The sequence below is a fragment of the Myotis nattereri genome (genome assembly GCF_964212035.1).
Source record: "Myotis nattereri genome assembly, chromosome: 11".
NCBI classification, from domain to species: domain Eukaryota; kingdom Metazoa; phylum Chordata; class Mammalia; order Chiroptera; family Vespertilionidae; genus Myotis; species Myotis nattereri.
In genome coordinates, this window is record NC_138086.1 from 1,767,090 (window position 1) to 1,786,194 (window position 19,105).

The following is a 19,105-nucleotide window of genomic DNA, read 5'->3' on the forward strand; positions in this document are numbered from 1 at the left end:
CTTTGTTCTTTGTTGTCTTTGTCTTTGTTAAAATGGGTCAGGGGCAGTCGTCTTTGTCGACCCCCTATCAATCTGGCCCACTCCAAGTGAGTGGAAGGGGAGCTTGATCACTTCCCAGGAAGCCATATAGCTCCCTTAGGCAATTAGTCAGGAATTGGTTAGATTGCTTAAACTCTGAGTAAACATTTGGTAGAAGTCAAAAAACTCAGACTGTCTGGTGTATGAATGTAAGTGTGAGAGTCTGTGTAAAGCAAAAGCTACTTTGTGCTGTCTGGCTGTACACATGAGAGTATTTGTTCTCTTTCTGTTGTTTGTTTAAAGATAGGGCAAACCCTCCTTTAAGGGGAAGACAGTAGAGAACTTTTAATTGCTTTGCTCTGATGTATGATTTTGCTGTGTTAGGTTAAAATTTTAGAAGTCTAAGGTTAATTTAAAGGTATAAGGTTGCAACCCAGAAAAGTTTAAACAAAGGCTTGTTAGGTTAAGATTAGTACATTTTCTCTTTACAGTAGGTCTCTGTTGGGGACAGCATCCGCTCTAACTGGGGGAGGAAGAGAGCTGAAGACTGCTCTGGAGCAGGTATGAGATGGGGTAGTGGCAGTAGGATTCGCTAGATAGGGTGGTAGGCTCTCAGCCTGCTGAGATGGAGGAGCCCTGGGCTGGTGGACAGGAGGATAGTCAGAGAGGTCAAAAGTAGTAGAAGAGGAGAAGGATTTGAGCCTCTGGGGCTTAGTGTAAAGAAGGAAAAATGTAGGAGGGAGAGCAGCTAAGGAAATGGTTAATGCAGAAAAGAGGGGGGCCATCGGCAGGGAAAGCAGACCAGAAGTTTTGTTGATTTTTACCTATCTGAACTATGCTGGACTCAAGGCTGCAAGCTGCTACTAAGCACAGTAAGTTTTTCTCTGTCCTGTTTTGTTCTCTTTAACCCTTCCAATACTAAATTAGACTGATACAGTATACTTGAAATTGCATAGGGAAGGAAGCACCTGCTCTTAGTAATCTAAGAAATACTGGCTGTAAAGGATTGAGGTTTCTAAGAATAAGGAATTACTGAGTAGAAGGTCTGAGGCATGGTTATGCATTTTTAAAGGACATAGAAGGTTTAAAGGCTAATTTGAAAGTATGAAATTTAGAAAGGTTGTGTATGTGATAAGAAGGAGAAGAGAAATGTTGAAAGGAAATTAATCAAATGGTACAGGCCAGTAAGCCAGAGAGAGTAAATAATTGCCAAAGTACTTAGGGGGGACTGATAAAAGAAATCCAACAGTTACTGTTTTGTTATAACTCTGGAGAGTCCTTAAAAAGGACTGACAAGGAAAATCAGAAGATCTTAAGGCACGTCAGTGGCTTTTTCTCCTTATGTAATTCCTCCAAAATTTGGCAATGCTAAGTAAGTCATGGAAATACATTTCTTAGCATAAATTCAATAATACTGGTTTCCAATAGTGGTTTTATTGACCAAAAACTTTGACTGGAGTATCATATTTTAAAGAGCCCTGTCTGAGCTCTGAAGACTTGAAGACAATAAGAGTGCCACAGAGAAAGCCTGGTATCTTGCTTGGGAGCCCTGAAAATAGCTGGCGCTGGAGCGTCAGGCCCATGCCCTACCATCACTGGCGGTTGGTCAGAGTAGAAGGGGAGCACGAAACCCCCACACACTCTGGGCCATGACGAGTAGGAGGGCTATTAAGATGGGTCTTAAAGCAAGGACAATGGGCAGCAGATACTGCAGGCAGGCCTGATGGCGGCTGTATGGCTTGGCTTCCTGGCCCTATGGGGCACATTAAGATTCAATCATGAAATTCCAGCAAAGGTAGTCAGTTACCATTCTTGTTGTGTTTATGCGAACAATCAGGCCAAACTGAATACAGTAAATAAGTTAGCATTTTAATAAACAGAGGGATAATTTTAAGGAGAAAAATTCTATTTCAATGGAGGTTATTAAAACTGAAATATTTTCTTTCCCTCCCACCAGACCATTTGTTACAGTTTGTCTCTGCCAGGTCACAAGCCCACCTCCTTCTGTGCCCAGGCCTCATCACCCCTCTGACAGACAGCAAGGATCTCTTGGTTCTGAGAGAAACTTCTGACCCTCCTCAGCATGAAGCAGTTACAGAAGAAATTCAACGCCCATTTTCCCTGAAAGAATTCAGAGCCAGGATCCTTGAGGTAATATAATAGGCAGTTAGACAAACATGAGCAGAGCAAGGACGATGGGCCAACTGGCACTGCCAGATGTAACTACGTCTTTCCACCTCTATGTATGTAGGACAAGGGAACTCCCCAGAAGCAAGAGGGAACTAGGCTGCAGACGAAGCAGCCCGGGAGGCTGCCCTAAAACCAGTGGGGCCTTTACAGATTCTAGTGACTCTTCCAGACCCTGAACTACTCATCTCACCAGTTTACTCACGTTCTTTCAGGCTTTACAGTCTACCCAGAAAGCAGACCAGAAGCACGTCCGAGATGCTCTGCTTGTATCCGGTTCATCCCTTCCAACCTGGTGACTCTGTTTGGGTGAAGAAATTTACCACCCAAGGACTGACTCCTGCCTGGAAAGGACTACCCCCACAGCAGTCAAGGTCGACAGGAACCTGATGTGGCTTCATCACACCTGGCTTAAGGCAGCCCAGGCAAAATAGAGAGTCCAGGACTCTTCAGACCCTCTGAAGATTACTCCTGGCTTTTATCTTATAAACAGGTGCACTGACTTTATTCGGCAAAGAATAATTCTCCTCAGGGGTCAATATAACTCCCTCCCAAACAATGACCCAAAAGAGTCAATGATTTGACTCATGTACATAAAACCAGTGGGGAATGTGCTGGGCTGCATATCTGGTGCTTTGGCCAGATGGGTCGCGCTGTGCTGTCTGTCCCTAAAACACAGAGATAGGAAGGTACTGACATCAGGCCAGGCCTTGAGATATGGTCTCATGGCCCCTTCCCAGCACGCAGGCCTTCTTTCTCAGATGGCCCGGAAGTCTCATTCCAAATTTGGGAGACAAAAGACTGGAAAAAGTATAAATAAAGAGAGTTTCCTCCATACTGGGGGCCCAGAATTTGAAAGACACATTTTTCACTGGGCCTCCACAATATTTAATATAAAATGTAACTCCTGTAGTCTGGGTTGCAGTTCAGCCTCTGCTTTAGCAGGGTGCTGTGACTGTAGTCAGCTGGCCAGCTTAATAAAGGCTCTTAAATTTAAATTCTGAGTTGGTGGTCTATCTCGCTGAGTGAATCCACAACACCGTCCTCTGAGAGACCACAGTGACAGGAACACAGTGCCCCGAGTCGGGGCGTCCACGCTCCCTGTGCCATCAGAGGCAAGGAGGATGGAGGCCCCCGCCTGATATTATAATCAGAGAGAAGAATACAGTGAACATTCCGGAAATGAAAATTCACGTGAGCTGCAGGGTTTTGCTGCAAATCTCAGCTCCTCAAGGCCACAGCACCCTGCCCGGGTGTGGCTGTGCCCGGGACAGGAACAGAGAGCAGTCGATCATATTCATCAAGATATGCATGCAGCAGTCGTGGCCCTCTCCTCGTAGTTTAAGTGGAAACGACAGCTTATCATTTTGATCAACAGAACTTGTCTCTTATGAAGTGATTCCCACCCGGAGCTAATCCCAGGCACTGGCTTTATTCATGCTCCACAGCCAAGCCTGTGGGGTCTGCCCCTGCACGCATCCCCACGCAGAACGGAGGCTACGCTCCAGCCTGAGGGAGTGGCAGGTGAGGGTCGAGGGAGGGGAAGAAGGGCAAGCTCCTGACTTTAGTGATAAATAAAGCGTTTGTTCACCTTAGGTCTGTACTCACATAGCATCCCTGTGATACTTCATGCACGTGGCTTCAGGGAGAGGAGCGCTCTGTTCCAATGGGGCAGGGATGAGCAGGTAATTTTGGAAATAGTAACCTATGTATTTTCTCACAGTCGAATCTCCTTCATATCATTCAGGTTGCCATCCATTAGATTTTGTGACAATTCAGATAAAAACTTTGTGGAGAGTATACCTGGCCATAGTCATTAAACTTTAAATCACTCCTCTAAATTATATCGACTTTTTGTGAATTAAAATACTTCTAAAAGCATTAAAACAAATTACATTTAAAGGCCAAGAATCAAGCTATCCTCAAATTTCTCTGCGAAACTATATCCAGATTTTATACCCAGCCAAAGTCTTTCTCCTGTGTGAAGACAGAGACGATATAAACATTCAGAAATATAAACGCAGATGCCCCCGGGACTCCGGTTTCTTTTTTAAGTGAAGATGTATGCCGGCAGCCTGACAAATGCAGAAAATGGAAAATCTCAAGAAAGTAATGGTATTGAAAAAACCCTGGCCAGCACCAGGTCAGCTCAAATAGAGAAGACCTGGATAATTAAATTGTGCTGTTAAATTAAATGTAAATGTGAAAACAGTCTCAATGTTGAATTACATTAGATTCTATAAAATAACAGCCGTGATCCTTTAAACAGCAGCTATTACCCAAGCGCTGGGCAGGGAGCAGGGACGGGCGCAGTGAGACATGCGCCTCCGGCAGCCGGCACAGGGGACCTCACTATGGACCCTGTCGCGGGGGAGCACAGACGGAAGGATGCCTTTAAAAACTAAAAGTCACCCCTGCTAGGTGTTGGTTACAGTAAATATTGCATGGAAAACACAGAGAAAACTACAGGCAAGAAAAGCCAGTCCACACACACAGAAGCCGCCCGCAGCCTGGTGGAAACGGTGGGAGCAATTAGAGCAGCGTGACTTTAAATCACTAATTGGTCAGTTTCTCTGTGGAAGAATAAACTTCAGATTGCATCTAAAAACAAAATCCAACTATGTCCTATTTTTAAAAATCACACCAAAGTAAACAGCATGAAAGCACCTTGGCAGAGTGCAGGCACATGCAGCGAGAAGTTCTTCAAGGGTGGACTCGGGAATGAGGAGGGTGGACACAGCGCGGGGGGAGTTGCTCCCTTACAACCATTTCCTAGTGCCTCCCGCACACGCACCCTGTATTTCTGAGAGGCCCCAGGGGGAGCTGCTGGCCCCCCAGTTTCACCTGCTGACCCGCAGCAGCTGGGCCCGGGGCCCTGTCGGGACTAGCACTCGAGTGGCCACTGCTCCGCTGGGCGGGTCAGGTCTCCGCGCTTCCCACCACTGAGGACGGGGCCGGGGGACCAGAGGAAGAGCCACTGGCTGGACCCGTTCCCTGAACACACCCACCCCGGCAGCGGCTGGCTTCTGAGCAGGGCGCCTGGAGGAACGCCAGGGAGGGTTCTCGGGAAGGAGGGCGACCTTGGCTGCTGTGGGGGGGAGAGGGTCTGGTTTCCGCGGGTATTTGGTGGGGGTCAGGCAGGTGACCACAGCTGGCGAGACCTCCCGAGACCCTGTCTCCCGAGCCTGCTCTTGTCTGAGAGTGTTTACTTTAACTGCTAGCTGAGCAAACTATTGTTCAGATAAATGGATTTTCAGGTGTTTGAAGCAAGCCATGCAGCTACTTGCAATTTCATCTTCCCAGGCGGTGTTCCCTGGGAAAGCGGAGTCCAGCTGCGGCCGCGCTCTGCCCGGGGCTCTGTCTCACGTGGGCTGGAGCCCGTTTCTGACCCCGTTCGCCCTCCGCGCAGCCCCAGGTGACCTGGCGCAGGGAGCACGCAGGAGCAGGTGGAGGGACCTGAGGAAACGCCCTCCGTCTCTGAGGTGCTGCCGTCAGCTGGGACAGACCCTGCCCAGGCCTGTCAGGTGCAGACACAGGTGGCGAGGGGCCCTCAGGGCCACCCAGGCTCCCTTCCTGGTCTGTCTTCCTGCTCCGTCCACCCCGTGGCTTCTGGGGCTGCAACTCACTGTCCGCAGTGGTCTCTGCGTGTCCCCTGGTCAGAGAGAGGCCGGGTGGGTGTGTGGTCAGGAACCACAGCTGGGCTGGCCCGGGCTGCTATTTGCAACAGCGCAGAGCCCGGCTGGCTCCTAAAGTGGGGCCTGTGTGCTGTGGGGCCCAGATGTGTCTGCGCTGGGTTCTCACAGAGAGAGCACGGGCTGTGGCCATTTAAAGAAATGCCCGAACCCGAAGCAGAGGGCCTGGGACAGCCTCAGCCTGACACACCTCAGTGTGGGGGTGGGGGTGAGAAGAGATAAACCAAAGCACTTATCTACACATAGAAAAGCCTAAGTGACCCAATGACTGAACGACCGAATGACCAGTCGCCATGACGTGCACTGACCACCAGGGGGCAGACGCCCAACGCAGGAGCTGCCCCCTGGTGGTCAGTGTGCTCCCACAGCAGGAGCACCGCTCAGCTGACTGACAGGGGCCAGACACAGGGCTCACTATGGCGAGCGCCCTTGGGCAGCGTGAGCCTCTCCCTCGGGACTGACGGTGGGAGCCTGCGGCAGGGGCGGCGGGCTGGATGGGCGGGAGCTGCGCAGCACCAGGCCTGGGCTCGGGCTCGCCCGCCGCCTGCTGCGGTCCGATCCCTGCAGGCCTCGCTGAGAGACCCCACCGGTGCACAAGCCCGTGCCTCAGGCCCCAGTATCCTTACAAGCATAGTCCATGGACACGGGCTGGGTGAAGACCTGGGGTGGTCGGGGCTGGGGGGAGGAGGGGCGGTGGGAAGCGGGAGTATCTGTGATACTAGCAACAATAAAACATACATTTAAAAAAATAGGAAAAATAAAGAAATGCCGGAATCTTCTCAGGGGAAATGGTGAACTGTGCAGAGAAACAGGGTGTGGCCCCAGGAATGCATTTGTTTTCTCTGAATTCCGGAGTCCAAGGGGACACACTGAATTTGTAGACACAGAGCAGCTGCCGGAGCAGCTGGTCCCGCAAGTCCAGCCGGGCCGTCCCTCTTGGAAGCCTGGCAAACCGCAGGCCTCCGTCCGGCTGGCGAGCAGCTGATGGAGCAGATGCAGCCGGTCCTGCACCGCGATGCCCGAGGGGCCGCAGGCCGGTGCTGACGGGAGCCGGCACCCAGCACCCACAGGAACAGGCGTCAGTGCAGCTGAGGTGGCCGCACACAGAAAACACATTCATGCCGCCCTCCGCCAATCACCCCACAGCCTGGACGGAAGGTGCTATCATTAACCCCCTTTCACAGACGAAGAAACCAAGGCTCAGAGAGGGCAGGCAGCTCTCCTGGGAGCGCCCAGCACATGCGTCAGCGGGGAGCTGGACCACAGCGTCTCGTGGCGGAGAGGGTGCGTCTCGCTGAGACACAGGTACTGGGTCAAAGGCTTTGCTTTGAGGTCGGGACTCCCGTTGCAGGGAGCAAGGGCTTTGGTGAAACGGCCCATTTTCACAATGGCGGCATAGTAAATATGGACATCACTCTTCACCATATTTCTGGGCTGCTGGGACACCCCACCCAGTCCTAATGAGTGACTCAGCCAGCACACACTCCTGGCGAGAGCGACCACCTGCCTGTCTCGCCCCTGGCACCCGTGCCGTTGGGGGCCCAGGGTTGCAACTTCTAACAAATGACCCCCAGCTCCTCGGGCTTTGGGGACACCCAACCTGTAGGGGGGCAGGTGCCTTGCTCTGAGTCTTCTCATCAGAGTGAGAAGCACACGAACTTTTCTCCAGGATTTATGGGGCCACCAGGAGGCTCTGGCCTAGTGCCCTTCCTCCGCTTCTGCCTGAGAACTGGTGCGGGGGTGCTGCCCGCTCGCTCAGGCAGCCCTCTGCAGGGGCCTCGCCGGCATGACCCCGGGGGACGAATGATGTCCCTAATTTTCTAAGAAGCCATCTGTAATTAAATCAAAAAGGCAATTCTATACTCAGCAGAAGTGAATTCTGGGCCAGCAACTTGGAACTACAAAATCATTTCAAATAAAACCAAAAACCACCCCAAGATGTGTCAGCGGCTGGGGGAGCCTGAGGGAGGATGAGCAGCTTGGAGCGAGAGCCGTGCGTGTAGACTGGCTGCCCCGGCTGCTTTTCTCTGCTTGGCCTACAGGGGGCTGTGCCATTTCCTGGCTTAAAAGTGGCCTCTCTGCCGGCCGGTGTGGCTCAGCGGTTGCGAATCAGCCTAGGAACCGGGATGTCATGGTTCAATTCCCCAGCAGGGCACAGGCCTGGGTTGCGGCTCGATTCCCAGGAGGCAGCTGATGGATGATTCTCTCTCATCCCTCTCCCTTCGTCTCTGAAATCAATAAGAATATATTTTTTAAAAAGGGGGGGGGCCTCTCTGAGAGATCACGGGAAGGCTCAGCTCAGCCATGACTCCGCCCCCTGCCTGGAGGTCACACGTGCCTTCTGGGGACTCACCCCCAGGAGCAGGGCTGAGTCAAGGGAAGTCAGCCTCACGGAGAAGCAGGCTCAGAACTCAACCTGTCAAAACGCCCAGGAAACATGCAAACGTGCAAGTCGCTCTGCCCGTCAGTTAGTGATGAAATAACGTCCCGTCTGTGCGACCACAGGCGGCAGAGAGGAGGGAGGTTCAAACTCCTCTCTCGTCTCCACAAGGGTTTTCACGTTTGACACCCTGCCTTCCTGGTGCCCTGGACACTGGGCTGCCCACCCACAGGAAACTGACAAAAACCTCACACTCTGCAGAGTCCGAGTGCGACAGAAAAGAGCCAAGCCGTCTCACGAAGGTGGCTCATGAGTGCGGACCAGTGAGGGTTAGTGTCAGCACAGGGAGCTTCCCAACGAAGGAACAACAGGACAATACGTTTCTTGGAGGCCACGGGCCCCCGTTTGGGCGGGAAGGTTGGCCACTACAGCGAGCGCTGCAGCCCTGCCCTGATGACCTCATGCGAGGCCCGGCTGGCTTCCCGTCCCTCAGAGGGGACACTCCGAACGGAAGGGCTACATCTGACACCCGGCTTTGCAGGCCCTGCCCCTCCGCCCCCACAGGGTCACAGCCCCAGGTAAAGGGAGGGTGTGACGTCACCACCACCCACACACCCGCTTTGGGGAAGCAATTTGAAATGAAGCGTTTACCAGACAGTTTCTTCGTGAAGGAAACTGTGATGCCTTGAGCCGGCTTGGTCTGCCCGTCAGACACTTCTTGAGAGCCTGCTGGCCACGCGGGCACGCTCAGAGCCTAAAGCCAGTGGGACTTCAGGGGCTGCCATCCTGGCCTAGGGTTTCTGGTTTCCGTGGCCATGAAGGGCTGTGGGCCCTGTTTGGTTCCTGCGCAGATCTCTGTCTGCCCCTCTTACTGGCTCTTCCTGCGCCTGCCTGTCCAGGGCACTGATCTCATTGGGGGGGCCCATCCTCATGACCTCATGACCTCCAGCGATTCTCAACCTGTGGGTCGCGAACAATGAAAATACATCCTGCATATCAGATATTTACATTACGATTCTTAACAGTAGCAACATTACAGTTATGAAGTAGCAATGAACATAATTTTATGGTTGGGGGTCACCACAACATGAGGGACTGTATTAAAGGACCGCGGCATCAGGAAGGTTGATAATCACTGTGAGTCGGACAGTGTGGGGGCAGCGGCTCCAGCAGAGGGTGCGTCCATCACACGTTCTGCTCCTCTTCAGGGCGAGCACTCCCCCCGGCTTTAAAGTGAGCCACGTGGCACTTCGAGCGGTGAGGGGACACCTTCGGGCGGGGCACCCTTGGGTGGTGCAGGGGCACCCTCGGGTAGTGCAGGGGCACCCTCGGGTGGTGCGGGGACGCCCTCGGGCGGTGCGGGGACGCCTTCGGGTGGTGCGGGGACACCCTCGCGCGGTGCGGGGACGCCCTCAGGCGGTGCAGGGACACCTTCGGGTGGTGCAGGGACACCCTCGGGTGGGGCACCCTCGGGTAGTGCAGGGGCACCCTCGGGCGGTGCGGGGACACCCTCGGGCGGTGCGGGGACACCTTCGGGTGATGCAGGGACACCCTCGGGCGGTGCGGGGACACCCTCGGGCGGGGCACCCTCGGGTAGTGCAGGGGCACCCTCGGGCAGTGCGGGGACGCCCTCGCGCGGTGCAGGGACACCTTCGGGTGGTGCAGGGACACCCTCGCAGGAGCTGTGCACGCCTGGCTGTCGCTGAGGCACGAAGCGTAAAGAGCTGGAATGATCTCTCCCCAGCCAGGGCGGAGGGGCGGGGCGGGGTGCAGGCTTGTTCCCCAAAGCGCTTCCCACACTCAGTGTCCTGCGCTTGCGTCCTTCCCATCAGGTGGATGAAAATGGCGCCTTGTTTATTTGGCAAATTTCCCAAAATTCTAACAAGTATTTCTTTTCCTGACTGTCCTGCCAGCGTCGTTCTGATTCTGGAGGAGTTTGTTCATCTCCTCTAGGCCAGAGCATAGTCTCAATGTAAGGAAACACACTTTTCATCTCACACGTTGCAGGTATTTTTCATCTTAGCCTTTGTCTTTTCATTTTATTTTTGGCATTTTTGTTGCACTGAGCTATTTTCGTCAGGGTTTCTGTCATTCTTAGATGTGATTTTACCACATATCAGAAAATGTGTTCTTCCAGTAATGACTTCTCTCTTTATGTTGAGGCCAGTGGTCAACATTGAATGCGTTTTGATGTACGTAGGGATGTAGGTCCCAGTTTACACTCAGAGGCACCCAGGAGGTGCCCGGCGCCTCCCAGCAGCACCGGTTGTGTTTTGGAGTCAAAGGCTCAGAGGCAGCGAAATGTAGGCTTTCTCTTCTGGGTCTGCGTTAGGGTAACACCTGCAAATGCGGAAGGGACGTGCACGGACTGTGTTCCCGAAATTCATGTGCAGAAACTAATCCCCCAGATGATGGTATTTGGAGGTGGGGCCTCTGAGAGGTCATGAGGTCATGAGGGTGGGCCCCCACAAATGAGATCAGTGCCCTATGAAAGGGCCCCAGGGGCCAACTGGCTCTTCCCAACCTATGGCCCTGGATCTCAGATGCCCAGCCTCCCACACTGAGAGCAACACATGTCTATTGGTATGTGCTGGGTCCGTCTGTATTGGTTACAGCCGCAGAGCAGACAGATGGTGGCTAGATGTTTAGCTGCGGTGGTTTCTACACCAGCACAGGAGTACCCCGACATGCCAACGAGCACCTGCCACGGCTAAGGCGTACCCCGACAGGCCGACGAGCACCTGCCACGGCTAAGGCGTACCCCGACAGGCCGACGAGCACCTGCCACGGCTAAGGCGTACCCCGACAGGCCGACGAGCACCTGCCACGGCTAAGGCGTACCCCGACATGCCGACGAGCACCTGCCACGGCTAAGGCGTACCCCGACAGGCCGACGAGCACCTGCCACGGCTAAGGCGTACCCCGACAGGCCGATGAGCACCTGCCACGGCTCAGGCGTACCCCGACATGCCGACAAGCACCTGCCACAGCTCAGGTGTACCCCGACATGCCGACGAGCACCTGCCACAGCCCAGGCGTACCCCGACATGCCGATGAGCACTTGCCACGGCTCAGGCGTACCCCGACATGCCAACAAGCACCTGCCACAGCTCAGGTGTACCCTGACATGCCGACGAGCACCTGCCACAGCTCAGGTGTACCCCGACATGCCGACGAGCACCTGCCATGGCACATGGCCCTGATGCAGAGATGGAGCCAGGCTTTTACCTGGGAAGGATCATAAGGTCCTGGAAGGCAAACAGAACCGCATGGCGACCAGCAGCGCTGCGCACGCACGCAGACCCGGAGACTTCCCGGAGACGGTCAGGGGGAGGCACCTCGGCCTGGCCAGCCGCCCGCCACCTACCTGCTTGCTCGGAGGCGCTGAGTCACTGAGCCTTTTCTTTTCGCATTGTTGTATTAGAATACAGAAATGTTTTTAAAAGTCTAAAAAGTGTTTAAAAAGGTCTTAAAATGTTTGAGTTAACTTTCTTGAAAGTTAAAGTGTGATATTAAGGACACAGTCCCCACTGCCCTGAAGCGTGTGTACCCATAGGTAAGGATTTGAACTTCAGTTACTGACTCAGAGTGACTGGCCAAGATAACCATTTGTGTGAGGGAGGTACTCTCCCCAGATAACCCCATGTAGCCCTCGCCCTGTTTGCGATTAACATGTGCGCACTGACGTAATTCACTGATAGCCACCTGAACTGCTGCGGGTGCGAACAGGCTTTAAAAATGGGTCCTGACCAGCCAACAGTGCTCGCCTGTCGAGACAGCCACAAAAGCACGTCCTTTTGTCAGTCCAGCAAGCGACACCACTCCACGTACTCTCTCTGCCAGACGACAGAAGAACAGCTAGTACCTCCTCATTGAGGCGCTACCAAGCTCTTGGGTGAGTAACACCAGCCCCTGCCTCCGGACCGGACCGGACCGGCCCAGCTGCCAGACCCCAGAGGACAGCACCACCGGGACCCCACCAAGCCTGACCCGCAGCATCAGGAACTGTTGTGAGTGATAAGGTGCTGTGTGATTTGCAACTGCATGTGTTTCAAGTGGTGTAATTCCTCCGGCAGTTAGGTGAATCATTTTGCGTAAGCTTAAAACTGAAATTTAAGCTTCTGGTCTTTTGGGTCCTAGGCCTGCCCTTGGTCCTGCTTGCGTAGCGTAGCCTCTTTCCTACCAAATACTTGGATGTCCCAACACCTGCAACGGTTAACGTTTATCTCAAGGGGCGCCTCAGATAAACACCCAGATCCTCTCCCGGGACCTCCTTGGGACACACATCTACACTGTGGGACAGTGTCCGCCCAGCGGCAGCTCACTGCTCCCTGAGGCACCTGGGATTGCTCTTCCCACCTTGAGCAGAAAGTGGCGTTTCGAGGCTAAATTTTCATTAGAACTTTAGAAAACTGGGGGGAGACGAGCGCCTTGTTCTGGTCACGCAGCCACAGAAGGCTCCGTCTCAGCGTGAAGAGGCCCCACAAGGAGCATCGCCGAAGCCACCGCGGGCCGGAGGGCAAACCCGGGAAAGGGCAGGCAGCTCCGGCCAGACGGCTCTCGGGGTGGTTCCTGAGTCAGGGAGGGGCCGGGTGAGGGGAGAGCAGGAGGGCAAGGAGTGCCCCCAAACCTGAGGTTCTGCTTGAACTTGGTGCCCAGTTCTCACCCTCTGGCTCCTGCCAGTCATGGAGAGATGGAGTCAGGCTCACAGACCCCAGAGGCGAGGTCTCCTCCAGCACACACAGACCCCGCCGGACGCTCCCCCCCACCACCACCATCCTGGCTGGCATCTGCGAGTCAACCTCACCACCACTCCATGGCCGTCGCTCGGCCGCAGGGGTAGTTCTGGAGAAAGCCCAGCACAGCTTGTGGGTACACAGCCAGATGCCGCTGACCTGGCCCGGGAGCAGCGCATCTTGGAGGGAAAGCCGAGCGCGCAGTGGCCCCCAAACGCTGCCAGAGCCTTCCAATGGCATGTTTACTGTGAGTCCCTCATTAAACTTAACATTCATTTTTAATTAGAGGAGGACATTGAGGTTCCAGCTGCCTGGGCGGGTTTGTGGACATGTTTTCTGAGTAATGAAAATCCAGGCTTCATTTCCAAGGACTTGAATCTGAGTGCCGCCTCATGGACAGGATGAGCCAGGGCTGTCCCGAGAGGGGCCAGCTTCGGGGACCGGGGACTTCCTGTGTCCAGCAAGAGCCGAGTTCTGCCCTGGCCTCAGGCCCATCTGGAGGGGGGTGGCCCTGCGGTTTCTGGGCTGACTGCTCGGGCCTCTGCTGCCACATTCGCATCGTGATGAAACGGAGGGAAAACGCCCCGAGGAGGGTGCGTGGGGAGGCCGCGCGGGAGGTGTGGGCGGAAATGCTGTCCTGCCAGCAGTGAGCCGGGCCTTCCTGGGGGAGGGGCAGGCAGCTGATGGACAGTGTCTCAGCGTCTGAACCCTGGGAAGACCCCCGTAGTAGCCGGGGCCTCGGGCTGAAGTGGGTGTGTGGCCTCGGCTGGCCTCGGGGAGACTGAGGACACTGAGTGATGTCCCTCTGGGGACATCGGCCTCCGAGGATGCCCTCCCCCCCTTCCATCCTCTCGGTCCTGCCTAGAGGGCAGTGGGGATGGTTTGGGAGTGAGGCCGTGCCACCCAGGGTGCATGAGGGGGGCGCTCTGTCCACCCACATCCATGCCAGGTGCACTGTTTGCTTTTGCCACGTCAAACGTTGGGTCCTTAAGGACATGCCCGCTGAGTTTCCTCCCAGCACGGCCAGGCCCTGTGGGCAGCAGGATGTGTTGACAGGGAGACAGACAGACGAAGGGCTTCCGTCCCTGAAGAGCTCGTGTCCACGCAGCGTCCGCCTCTTCCCTCTCAGAGGGATGCTCTCCTCCGTCTGGGCCCTGGGATTCCTCCTGGGTTTTCTTTAACATAAACAAAGAAGCTGTCGCTCTTTGCTGTGGGGCTTTGGGGCCAGTCGGCCTGGGGTCCACGAACGGCAGTGTGGAGGGCCAGCGCTTGGCGGCCCCACGCTGACGGGGGCTGTCCACCAGGGGCCCACAGCCTGCCCCATGTCTCACTGGGAAGACTGACAAGTTAACCCAACCTCTAATCCCAGCGGAGTGTGCGCACAACGCTCTGCAGGGCCTCTGCCACCACCATGAATGGGGGCGCTGCCCGGGTGTCAGCAAATGGGCCCTGGCCTCAGCTCTGCCCCGCTCCCAGATCCTTCCTAGCAGGAAGTCTTGAGCCAGGTGGCCACCCAGAGCACCTAGTATGCATCACCCACAGCACCTGGTGTGTGTCACACACAGCACCTGGTGTGCGTCACCCACAGCACCTAGTGAGGGTCACCCACAGCACCTGGTGTGCGTCACCCACAGCACCTAGCGAGGGTCACCCACAGCACCTGGTGAGGGTCACCCACAGCACCTGGTGTGCGTCACCCTCAGCACCTAGTGAGGGTCACCCACAGCACCTGATGTGTGTCACCCACAGCACCTAGTGTGTGTTACCCACAGCACCTAGTGTGTGTTACCCACAGCACCTAGTGTGTGTCACCCACAGCACCTGGTGAGGGTCACCCACAGCACCTAGTGTGCGTCACCCACAGCACCTAGTGTGCATCACCCACAGCACCTGGTGAGGGTCACCTGGACAGGTGGCTTTCCCTTCAGGTCTGGGCTGGCTGGGGGAGCCAGAGGTGCTTCGGCCCACCAGGAAGGCACTGGGTTGTGCAAACACTGAGCCACTCCTTCCCTCAAGGCCCGAAACACCCCCCCCACACACACACTCCTGCTCTGCACCCCAGGCCCACTGCTCAGCACCGATGGGGCCAGGCCTGACCCCTTTGTCAGGCCAAACCTGGCTGCAAGCTCAGGGGTGCCATTCGCAAGTGCTCCCTCTCGGGGCTCATGGAGTTCCCTGCGCCGCCCTTCCCTAGGCCCCTGCTTTCTCTTACAGCTGGGGTGACGGCTCTGGAAGGAAGCTCTTGGCAAGACACTCACCATGGTTTCCATGTGAATCTGCGTCAGCCTCTGTAGTGACTCCTGGGAACCTCAGTGGGAAGGTCAGATACTTAGACCAATTATCAATGTTCTGTTGTTTGGTCAGAGAGCCACAGGGCTGGCCACGGGGGCTGAGGCGCCCACAGAGGAGGCCCCCACGGAGGAGGCCCCCCCAGGGCAGGCCCCCCATGAGGAGGTGCCCATGAGGAGACACCGGGGCCCATGTCCTCAGGGGAACCTGTGGGGCGCGGCTACAGCGTTTGGACAGGTTCAAGCCTCGGACTGATGAGAGGGCACAGTCCTCTCGTGGCAAAGCCACGTGCCAGTCCCAGCTTGGAGGGCAGAGCCCGCCCAGCACAGTTATAGCCAACGGCTATGGCTGTGAGCTTGAACCTATGGTCCGAACACGTGGCCCACGTGCCTGAGTGACGCGGGCTTGATAGAGCTCAGGTGCATGTAGTTGAGTAGGATCGAAACCCAGGAGAATGTTGTGAACATGTTGGCCACGCCCTGACTTTGCCCCGTGGCATCTGCTATAAAACAAAGACACGGCTGTGGGCCGTGGTGCTCTCTCCATCAGAGGGGCAGCGTCCCACCCAGCCTCAGCTCTATTCTCGTCTGCCTTTTCTAATCCTTCGCCGCCCTACTCGGTTCACCCGTGGCCGTGCGGGCGCGGCACAGAACCGAGCTGTGGAGGAAGGAGGGTGGCAGAGGCGGGTGTGAGGCTGGATCGCCCTTGGCGGCAGCAGGGAACCTACCATCGATCCCCGTCTGTACATGAACTTCCAGTCTTCAAGAGCCCATGAGTCTCAATGGTGGCCCTGGAGGTGGTGAGCTGAGCAGGACGCACGCAGCCCAGGAAGGAACGGGGCCGCTGGAGCCTCGGCTGCAGAGGAGAGCAGGCTCCCCGTGGCCCTGGTCCCCCGGAACCCATGGGAACCTGTCCCTGCGCACTGACAGCAGGAGGAAAACCCTGGTGGATTTGGGGCAGCGTGCTGGCAGGGTCTCCAGCTTTCCTTGCCAGCACTGTCCTGCGACCAGCTGTCCCTTGCTGGAGTCCCTGGCTGCCAGGACTGCCATCCGGGGGACACCTGCTGCCGTTCACGCTGTCGTCCTGCCACACAGGCCCACCCTGCAGGCTGACCTCGTCCACCCAGGGCCCTCCGAGCTCCCATGTTTACGCCCGAACAATGCCTGGCCTAGAAACACAGCCAGAGACTTCACTGAAGTTTTGTTACCTTCTGTGATAAAAGGCAAATAAATGTTCTGTCATTTTAGAAGATGAATCCAAGCTGATGAGCCTAGCAACATGGGCAAGCCATGCAGTGGGGAGCCGCCCTGACCCGTGCTGGGCTGGCTCAGTGCCCGGTGGGCTAAAGCATTAGGCACACAAATAAGCTCGGAACTATGTAGGGAAGCCACGCAGTTCAGAATGGACTCTCTCAGCTCCGTGTTTTTAGGGACTCCTGAGAGGGACGCTCGCAGAATCGCAGACCAAATTGCCTGGTGACTCGAAGGGAACTCACAGCCACCAAGCAGACAGAGATGTGCCTCCGTGCTGGGCTGCGCCCTCGCCTGGTGTCCTCCTCTGGGTGGCGGGTGGCATTGTTTCCTGTTTCCTCTGCTTTCTGAGGGAAGATGGCCTGTCACCAACCCCCTGGAGGAGAGCAGACCCACTGGTGCGATGTGACCAGGACTCACACCTGAAGGGCCTGAGGGTGAGGCAGGGCAGGGATAATGGGCTAAATACAGAAACCTCACTCGCGACTTCAAGTCTAGATCCCAGCACACGGCTGTGTGACCCAAAATGCACTTGAAATTTTAGCAAAAAGTCACCTCCTCGGCAGGATTTGGGAGCCTTGCAGGCCCCTGGACCCCACATAGCTCCCTCCCTGGGCACATCTCTGGCTGCACCCCTACCTGGCACCTCCCAGAAGGATGACTGCAACCACCTGCACCCCCAAGGGCTCCGACCTTTCCTCAGAACCGAGCACACACTGGAGCCGCCAGAGGTGCCACTCACAGCAAGCCCTGCCGCTGTGGCTGGGGGCGGGGCCTGGGGGCATGCTGCAGCTAGCGCCTCTGAGCAATGTCAGGGCCCAGCGCCCAAGCACTTACCTCCCAGGAAAAATGAATCAAACAAAAGAACAGGGTGTGGAGCCACAGTGGACAATCCCTGAGACTTCGTGGGCACAAACACAGGAGGTGCAAAGAGAGAGGGACGAATGTAATTCTAATTTAAAGCAGAATCTGACAGTGAAACACCTACAACTCATGCCCACCTTTAAATAGCCCAGACCAGTCTCTGCGCAGGTTACAGGGAGCAAAGAGCGGGGGTGACCTGAGGGCTCCAGGCACCTGCACGCCCCTCTCCTGTCTGGAAGCGACTGACCGCGAGCGTTACGGATGCGGGGGGAGCCCAGTCCAGCGCTGCCTAACAAAGACCCACCGAGCGTCCCCTGAAGGCCAGGCTCTGCAGCAGTGCTCGGGCTCGAGGACCCCCAGGCAGGGAAAGGCCTGCGCCCTGATGAAGTCCCGTCTCATGCATGACTAAGAGAGCAGCTCATGGGAACACATGTTCATGGTGGACTGTTTACAATCTGGCAGTAGCCCAGCCGGTGTGGCTAAGTGGCTGAGCATGGACCTATGAACCAGGAGGTCATAATTCAATTCCCAGTCAGGGCACAGGCCTGGGTTGCAGGCTCGATCCCCAGTGTGGGCTGTGCAGGAGGCAGCCGATCAATGATGCGCTCTCATCTTGATGTTTCTCTCTCTCTCTCCCCCTCTCCCTTCCTCTCTGAAATCAATAGAAATAAATAAATAAATAAATAACCTACAGTAGCGAATGGGTAATATTTTAAAGCTGGTCTAAAAATAAGCAGAAATATTCTCAGGAAAGAGTGTACTGAGCATGACTGTATTTCCTTTGAAGTTCAGGACACACTACAAATGTTTCCATTCAAAAATAGTAATTTATTTGCCGAAACCGGTTTGGCTCAGTGGATAGAGCGTCGGCCTGCGGACTGAAAGGTCCCAGGTTCGATTCCGGTCAAGGGCATGTACCTGGGTTGCAGGCACATCCCCGGTGGGGAATGTGCAGGAGGCGGCTGGTCGATGTTTCTCTCCCATCGATGTTTCTGACTCTCTATCTCTCTATCTTCCTCTCTGTAAAAAATCAATAAAATATATTTTAAAAAAAATAGTAATTTATTTACTGGGAATATACCTGACATCCTGCAAAGTGAACTAATTATGTACAGAATACATGTGTTCTACTGCACACTACACACGCACATGGGTGACAGGCCCCTCTTGGACTGGCCCTTCACGTCTGGGTCCCCATGTGCTGTCCCCGACAACGCCAGCTGCTCACCCCCTAAAGCGCTTTCTGCAGAAGCAGCCGCAGTCTCCTCTGCTCATCCGCCACGGGGGTCGCCCACTTCCGCTTCAAGAACTGGACATCCATGTGGCCAGAGGCTCTGGCCAGCACCAGGGCCAGGAAGCCGCCGCTGGTCCTCTCTGGCTCGCCCACGACCGCCATGGCCACCAGCCTGGAAAAGAGGCCGCATGACTGCGAGGCTCCTGGGGCGTGAACGAGAGTCTAACCGCCGCCATGAGTCAGAACGAACGTCAGAACAGAAGCCAGCACAGGGAAGCCTCTAAAACCCATTTTGAAAACTCACTCCTGAACGAGAGGCTTGCTGCACGACCGCTGGTCACCGTCACTGTGAAGCATGAAGGACTTGCTCCCTGGACAGGCAAACCCACAACCCTGGGCTGCAGGCAGCCCTGCCCTGAGACCAGACCGGCGGCGAGAAGCCTGCAGCCCCCCCA

At 55.5% G+C, this 19,105-nt stretch overlaps 1 protein-coding gene across 6 annotated transcripts in view; it reads right to left on the bottom strand.

Moving 5' to 3' along the window:
* Positions 1-19,105, bottom strand: part of DYNC2I1 (dynein 2 intermediate chain 1) — a 98,559-nt gene that overhangs the window by 17,444 nt on the left and 62,010 nt on the right. For 3 of the 6 annotated variants that reach the window (XR_013996565.1, XM_081101853.1, XM_081101851.1), the window contains one exon: positions 18,645-18,822. The exons of 2 other annotated variants lie outside the window; for them this stretch is intronic. Coding sequence is in view for 3 of the 4 variants with exons in the window: in XM_081101853.1 (XP_080957979.1) it covers positions 18,648-18,822 (175 nt within the window). In the remaining variant the exon portion in view is untranslated. Of the gene's footprint in view, positions 1-13,238; positions 14,189-18,644; positions 18,823-19,105 lie in introns of those variants that run through there. One more of the 6 variants, XM_081101852.1, reaches the window with a different exon arrangement.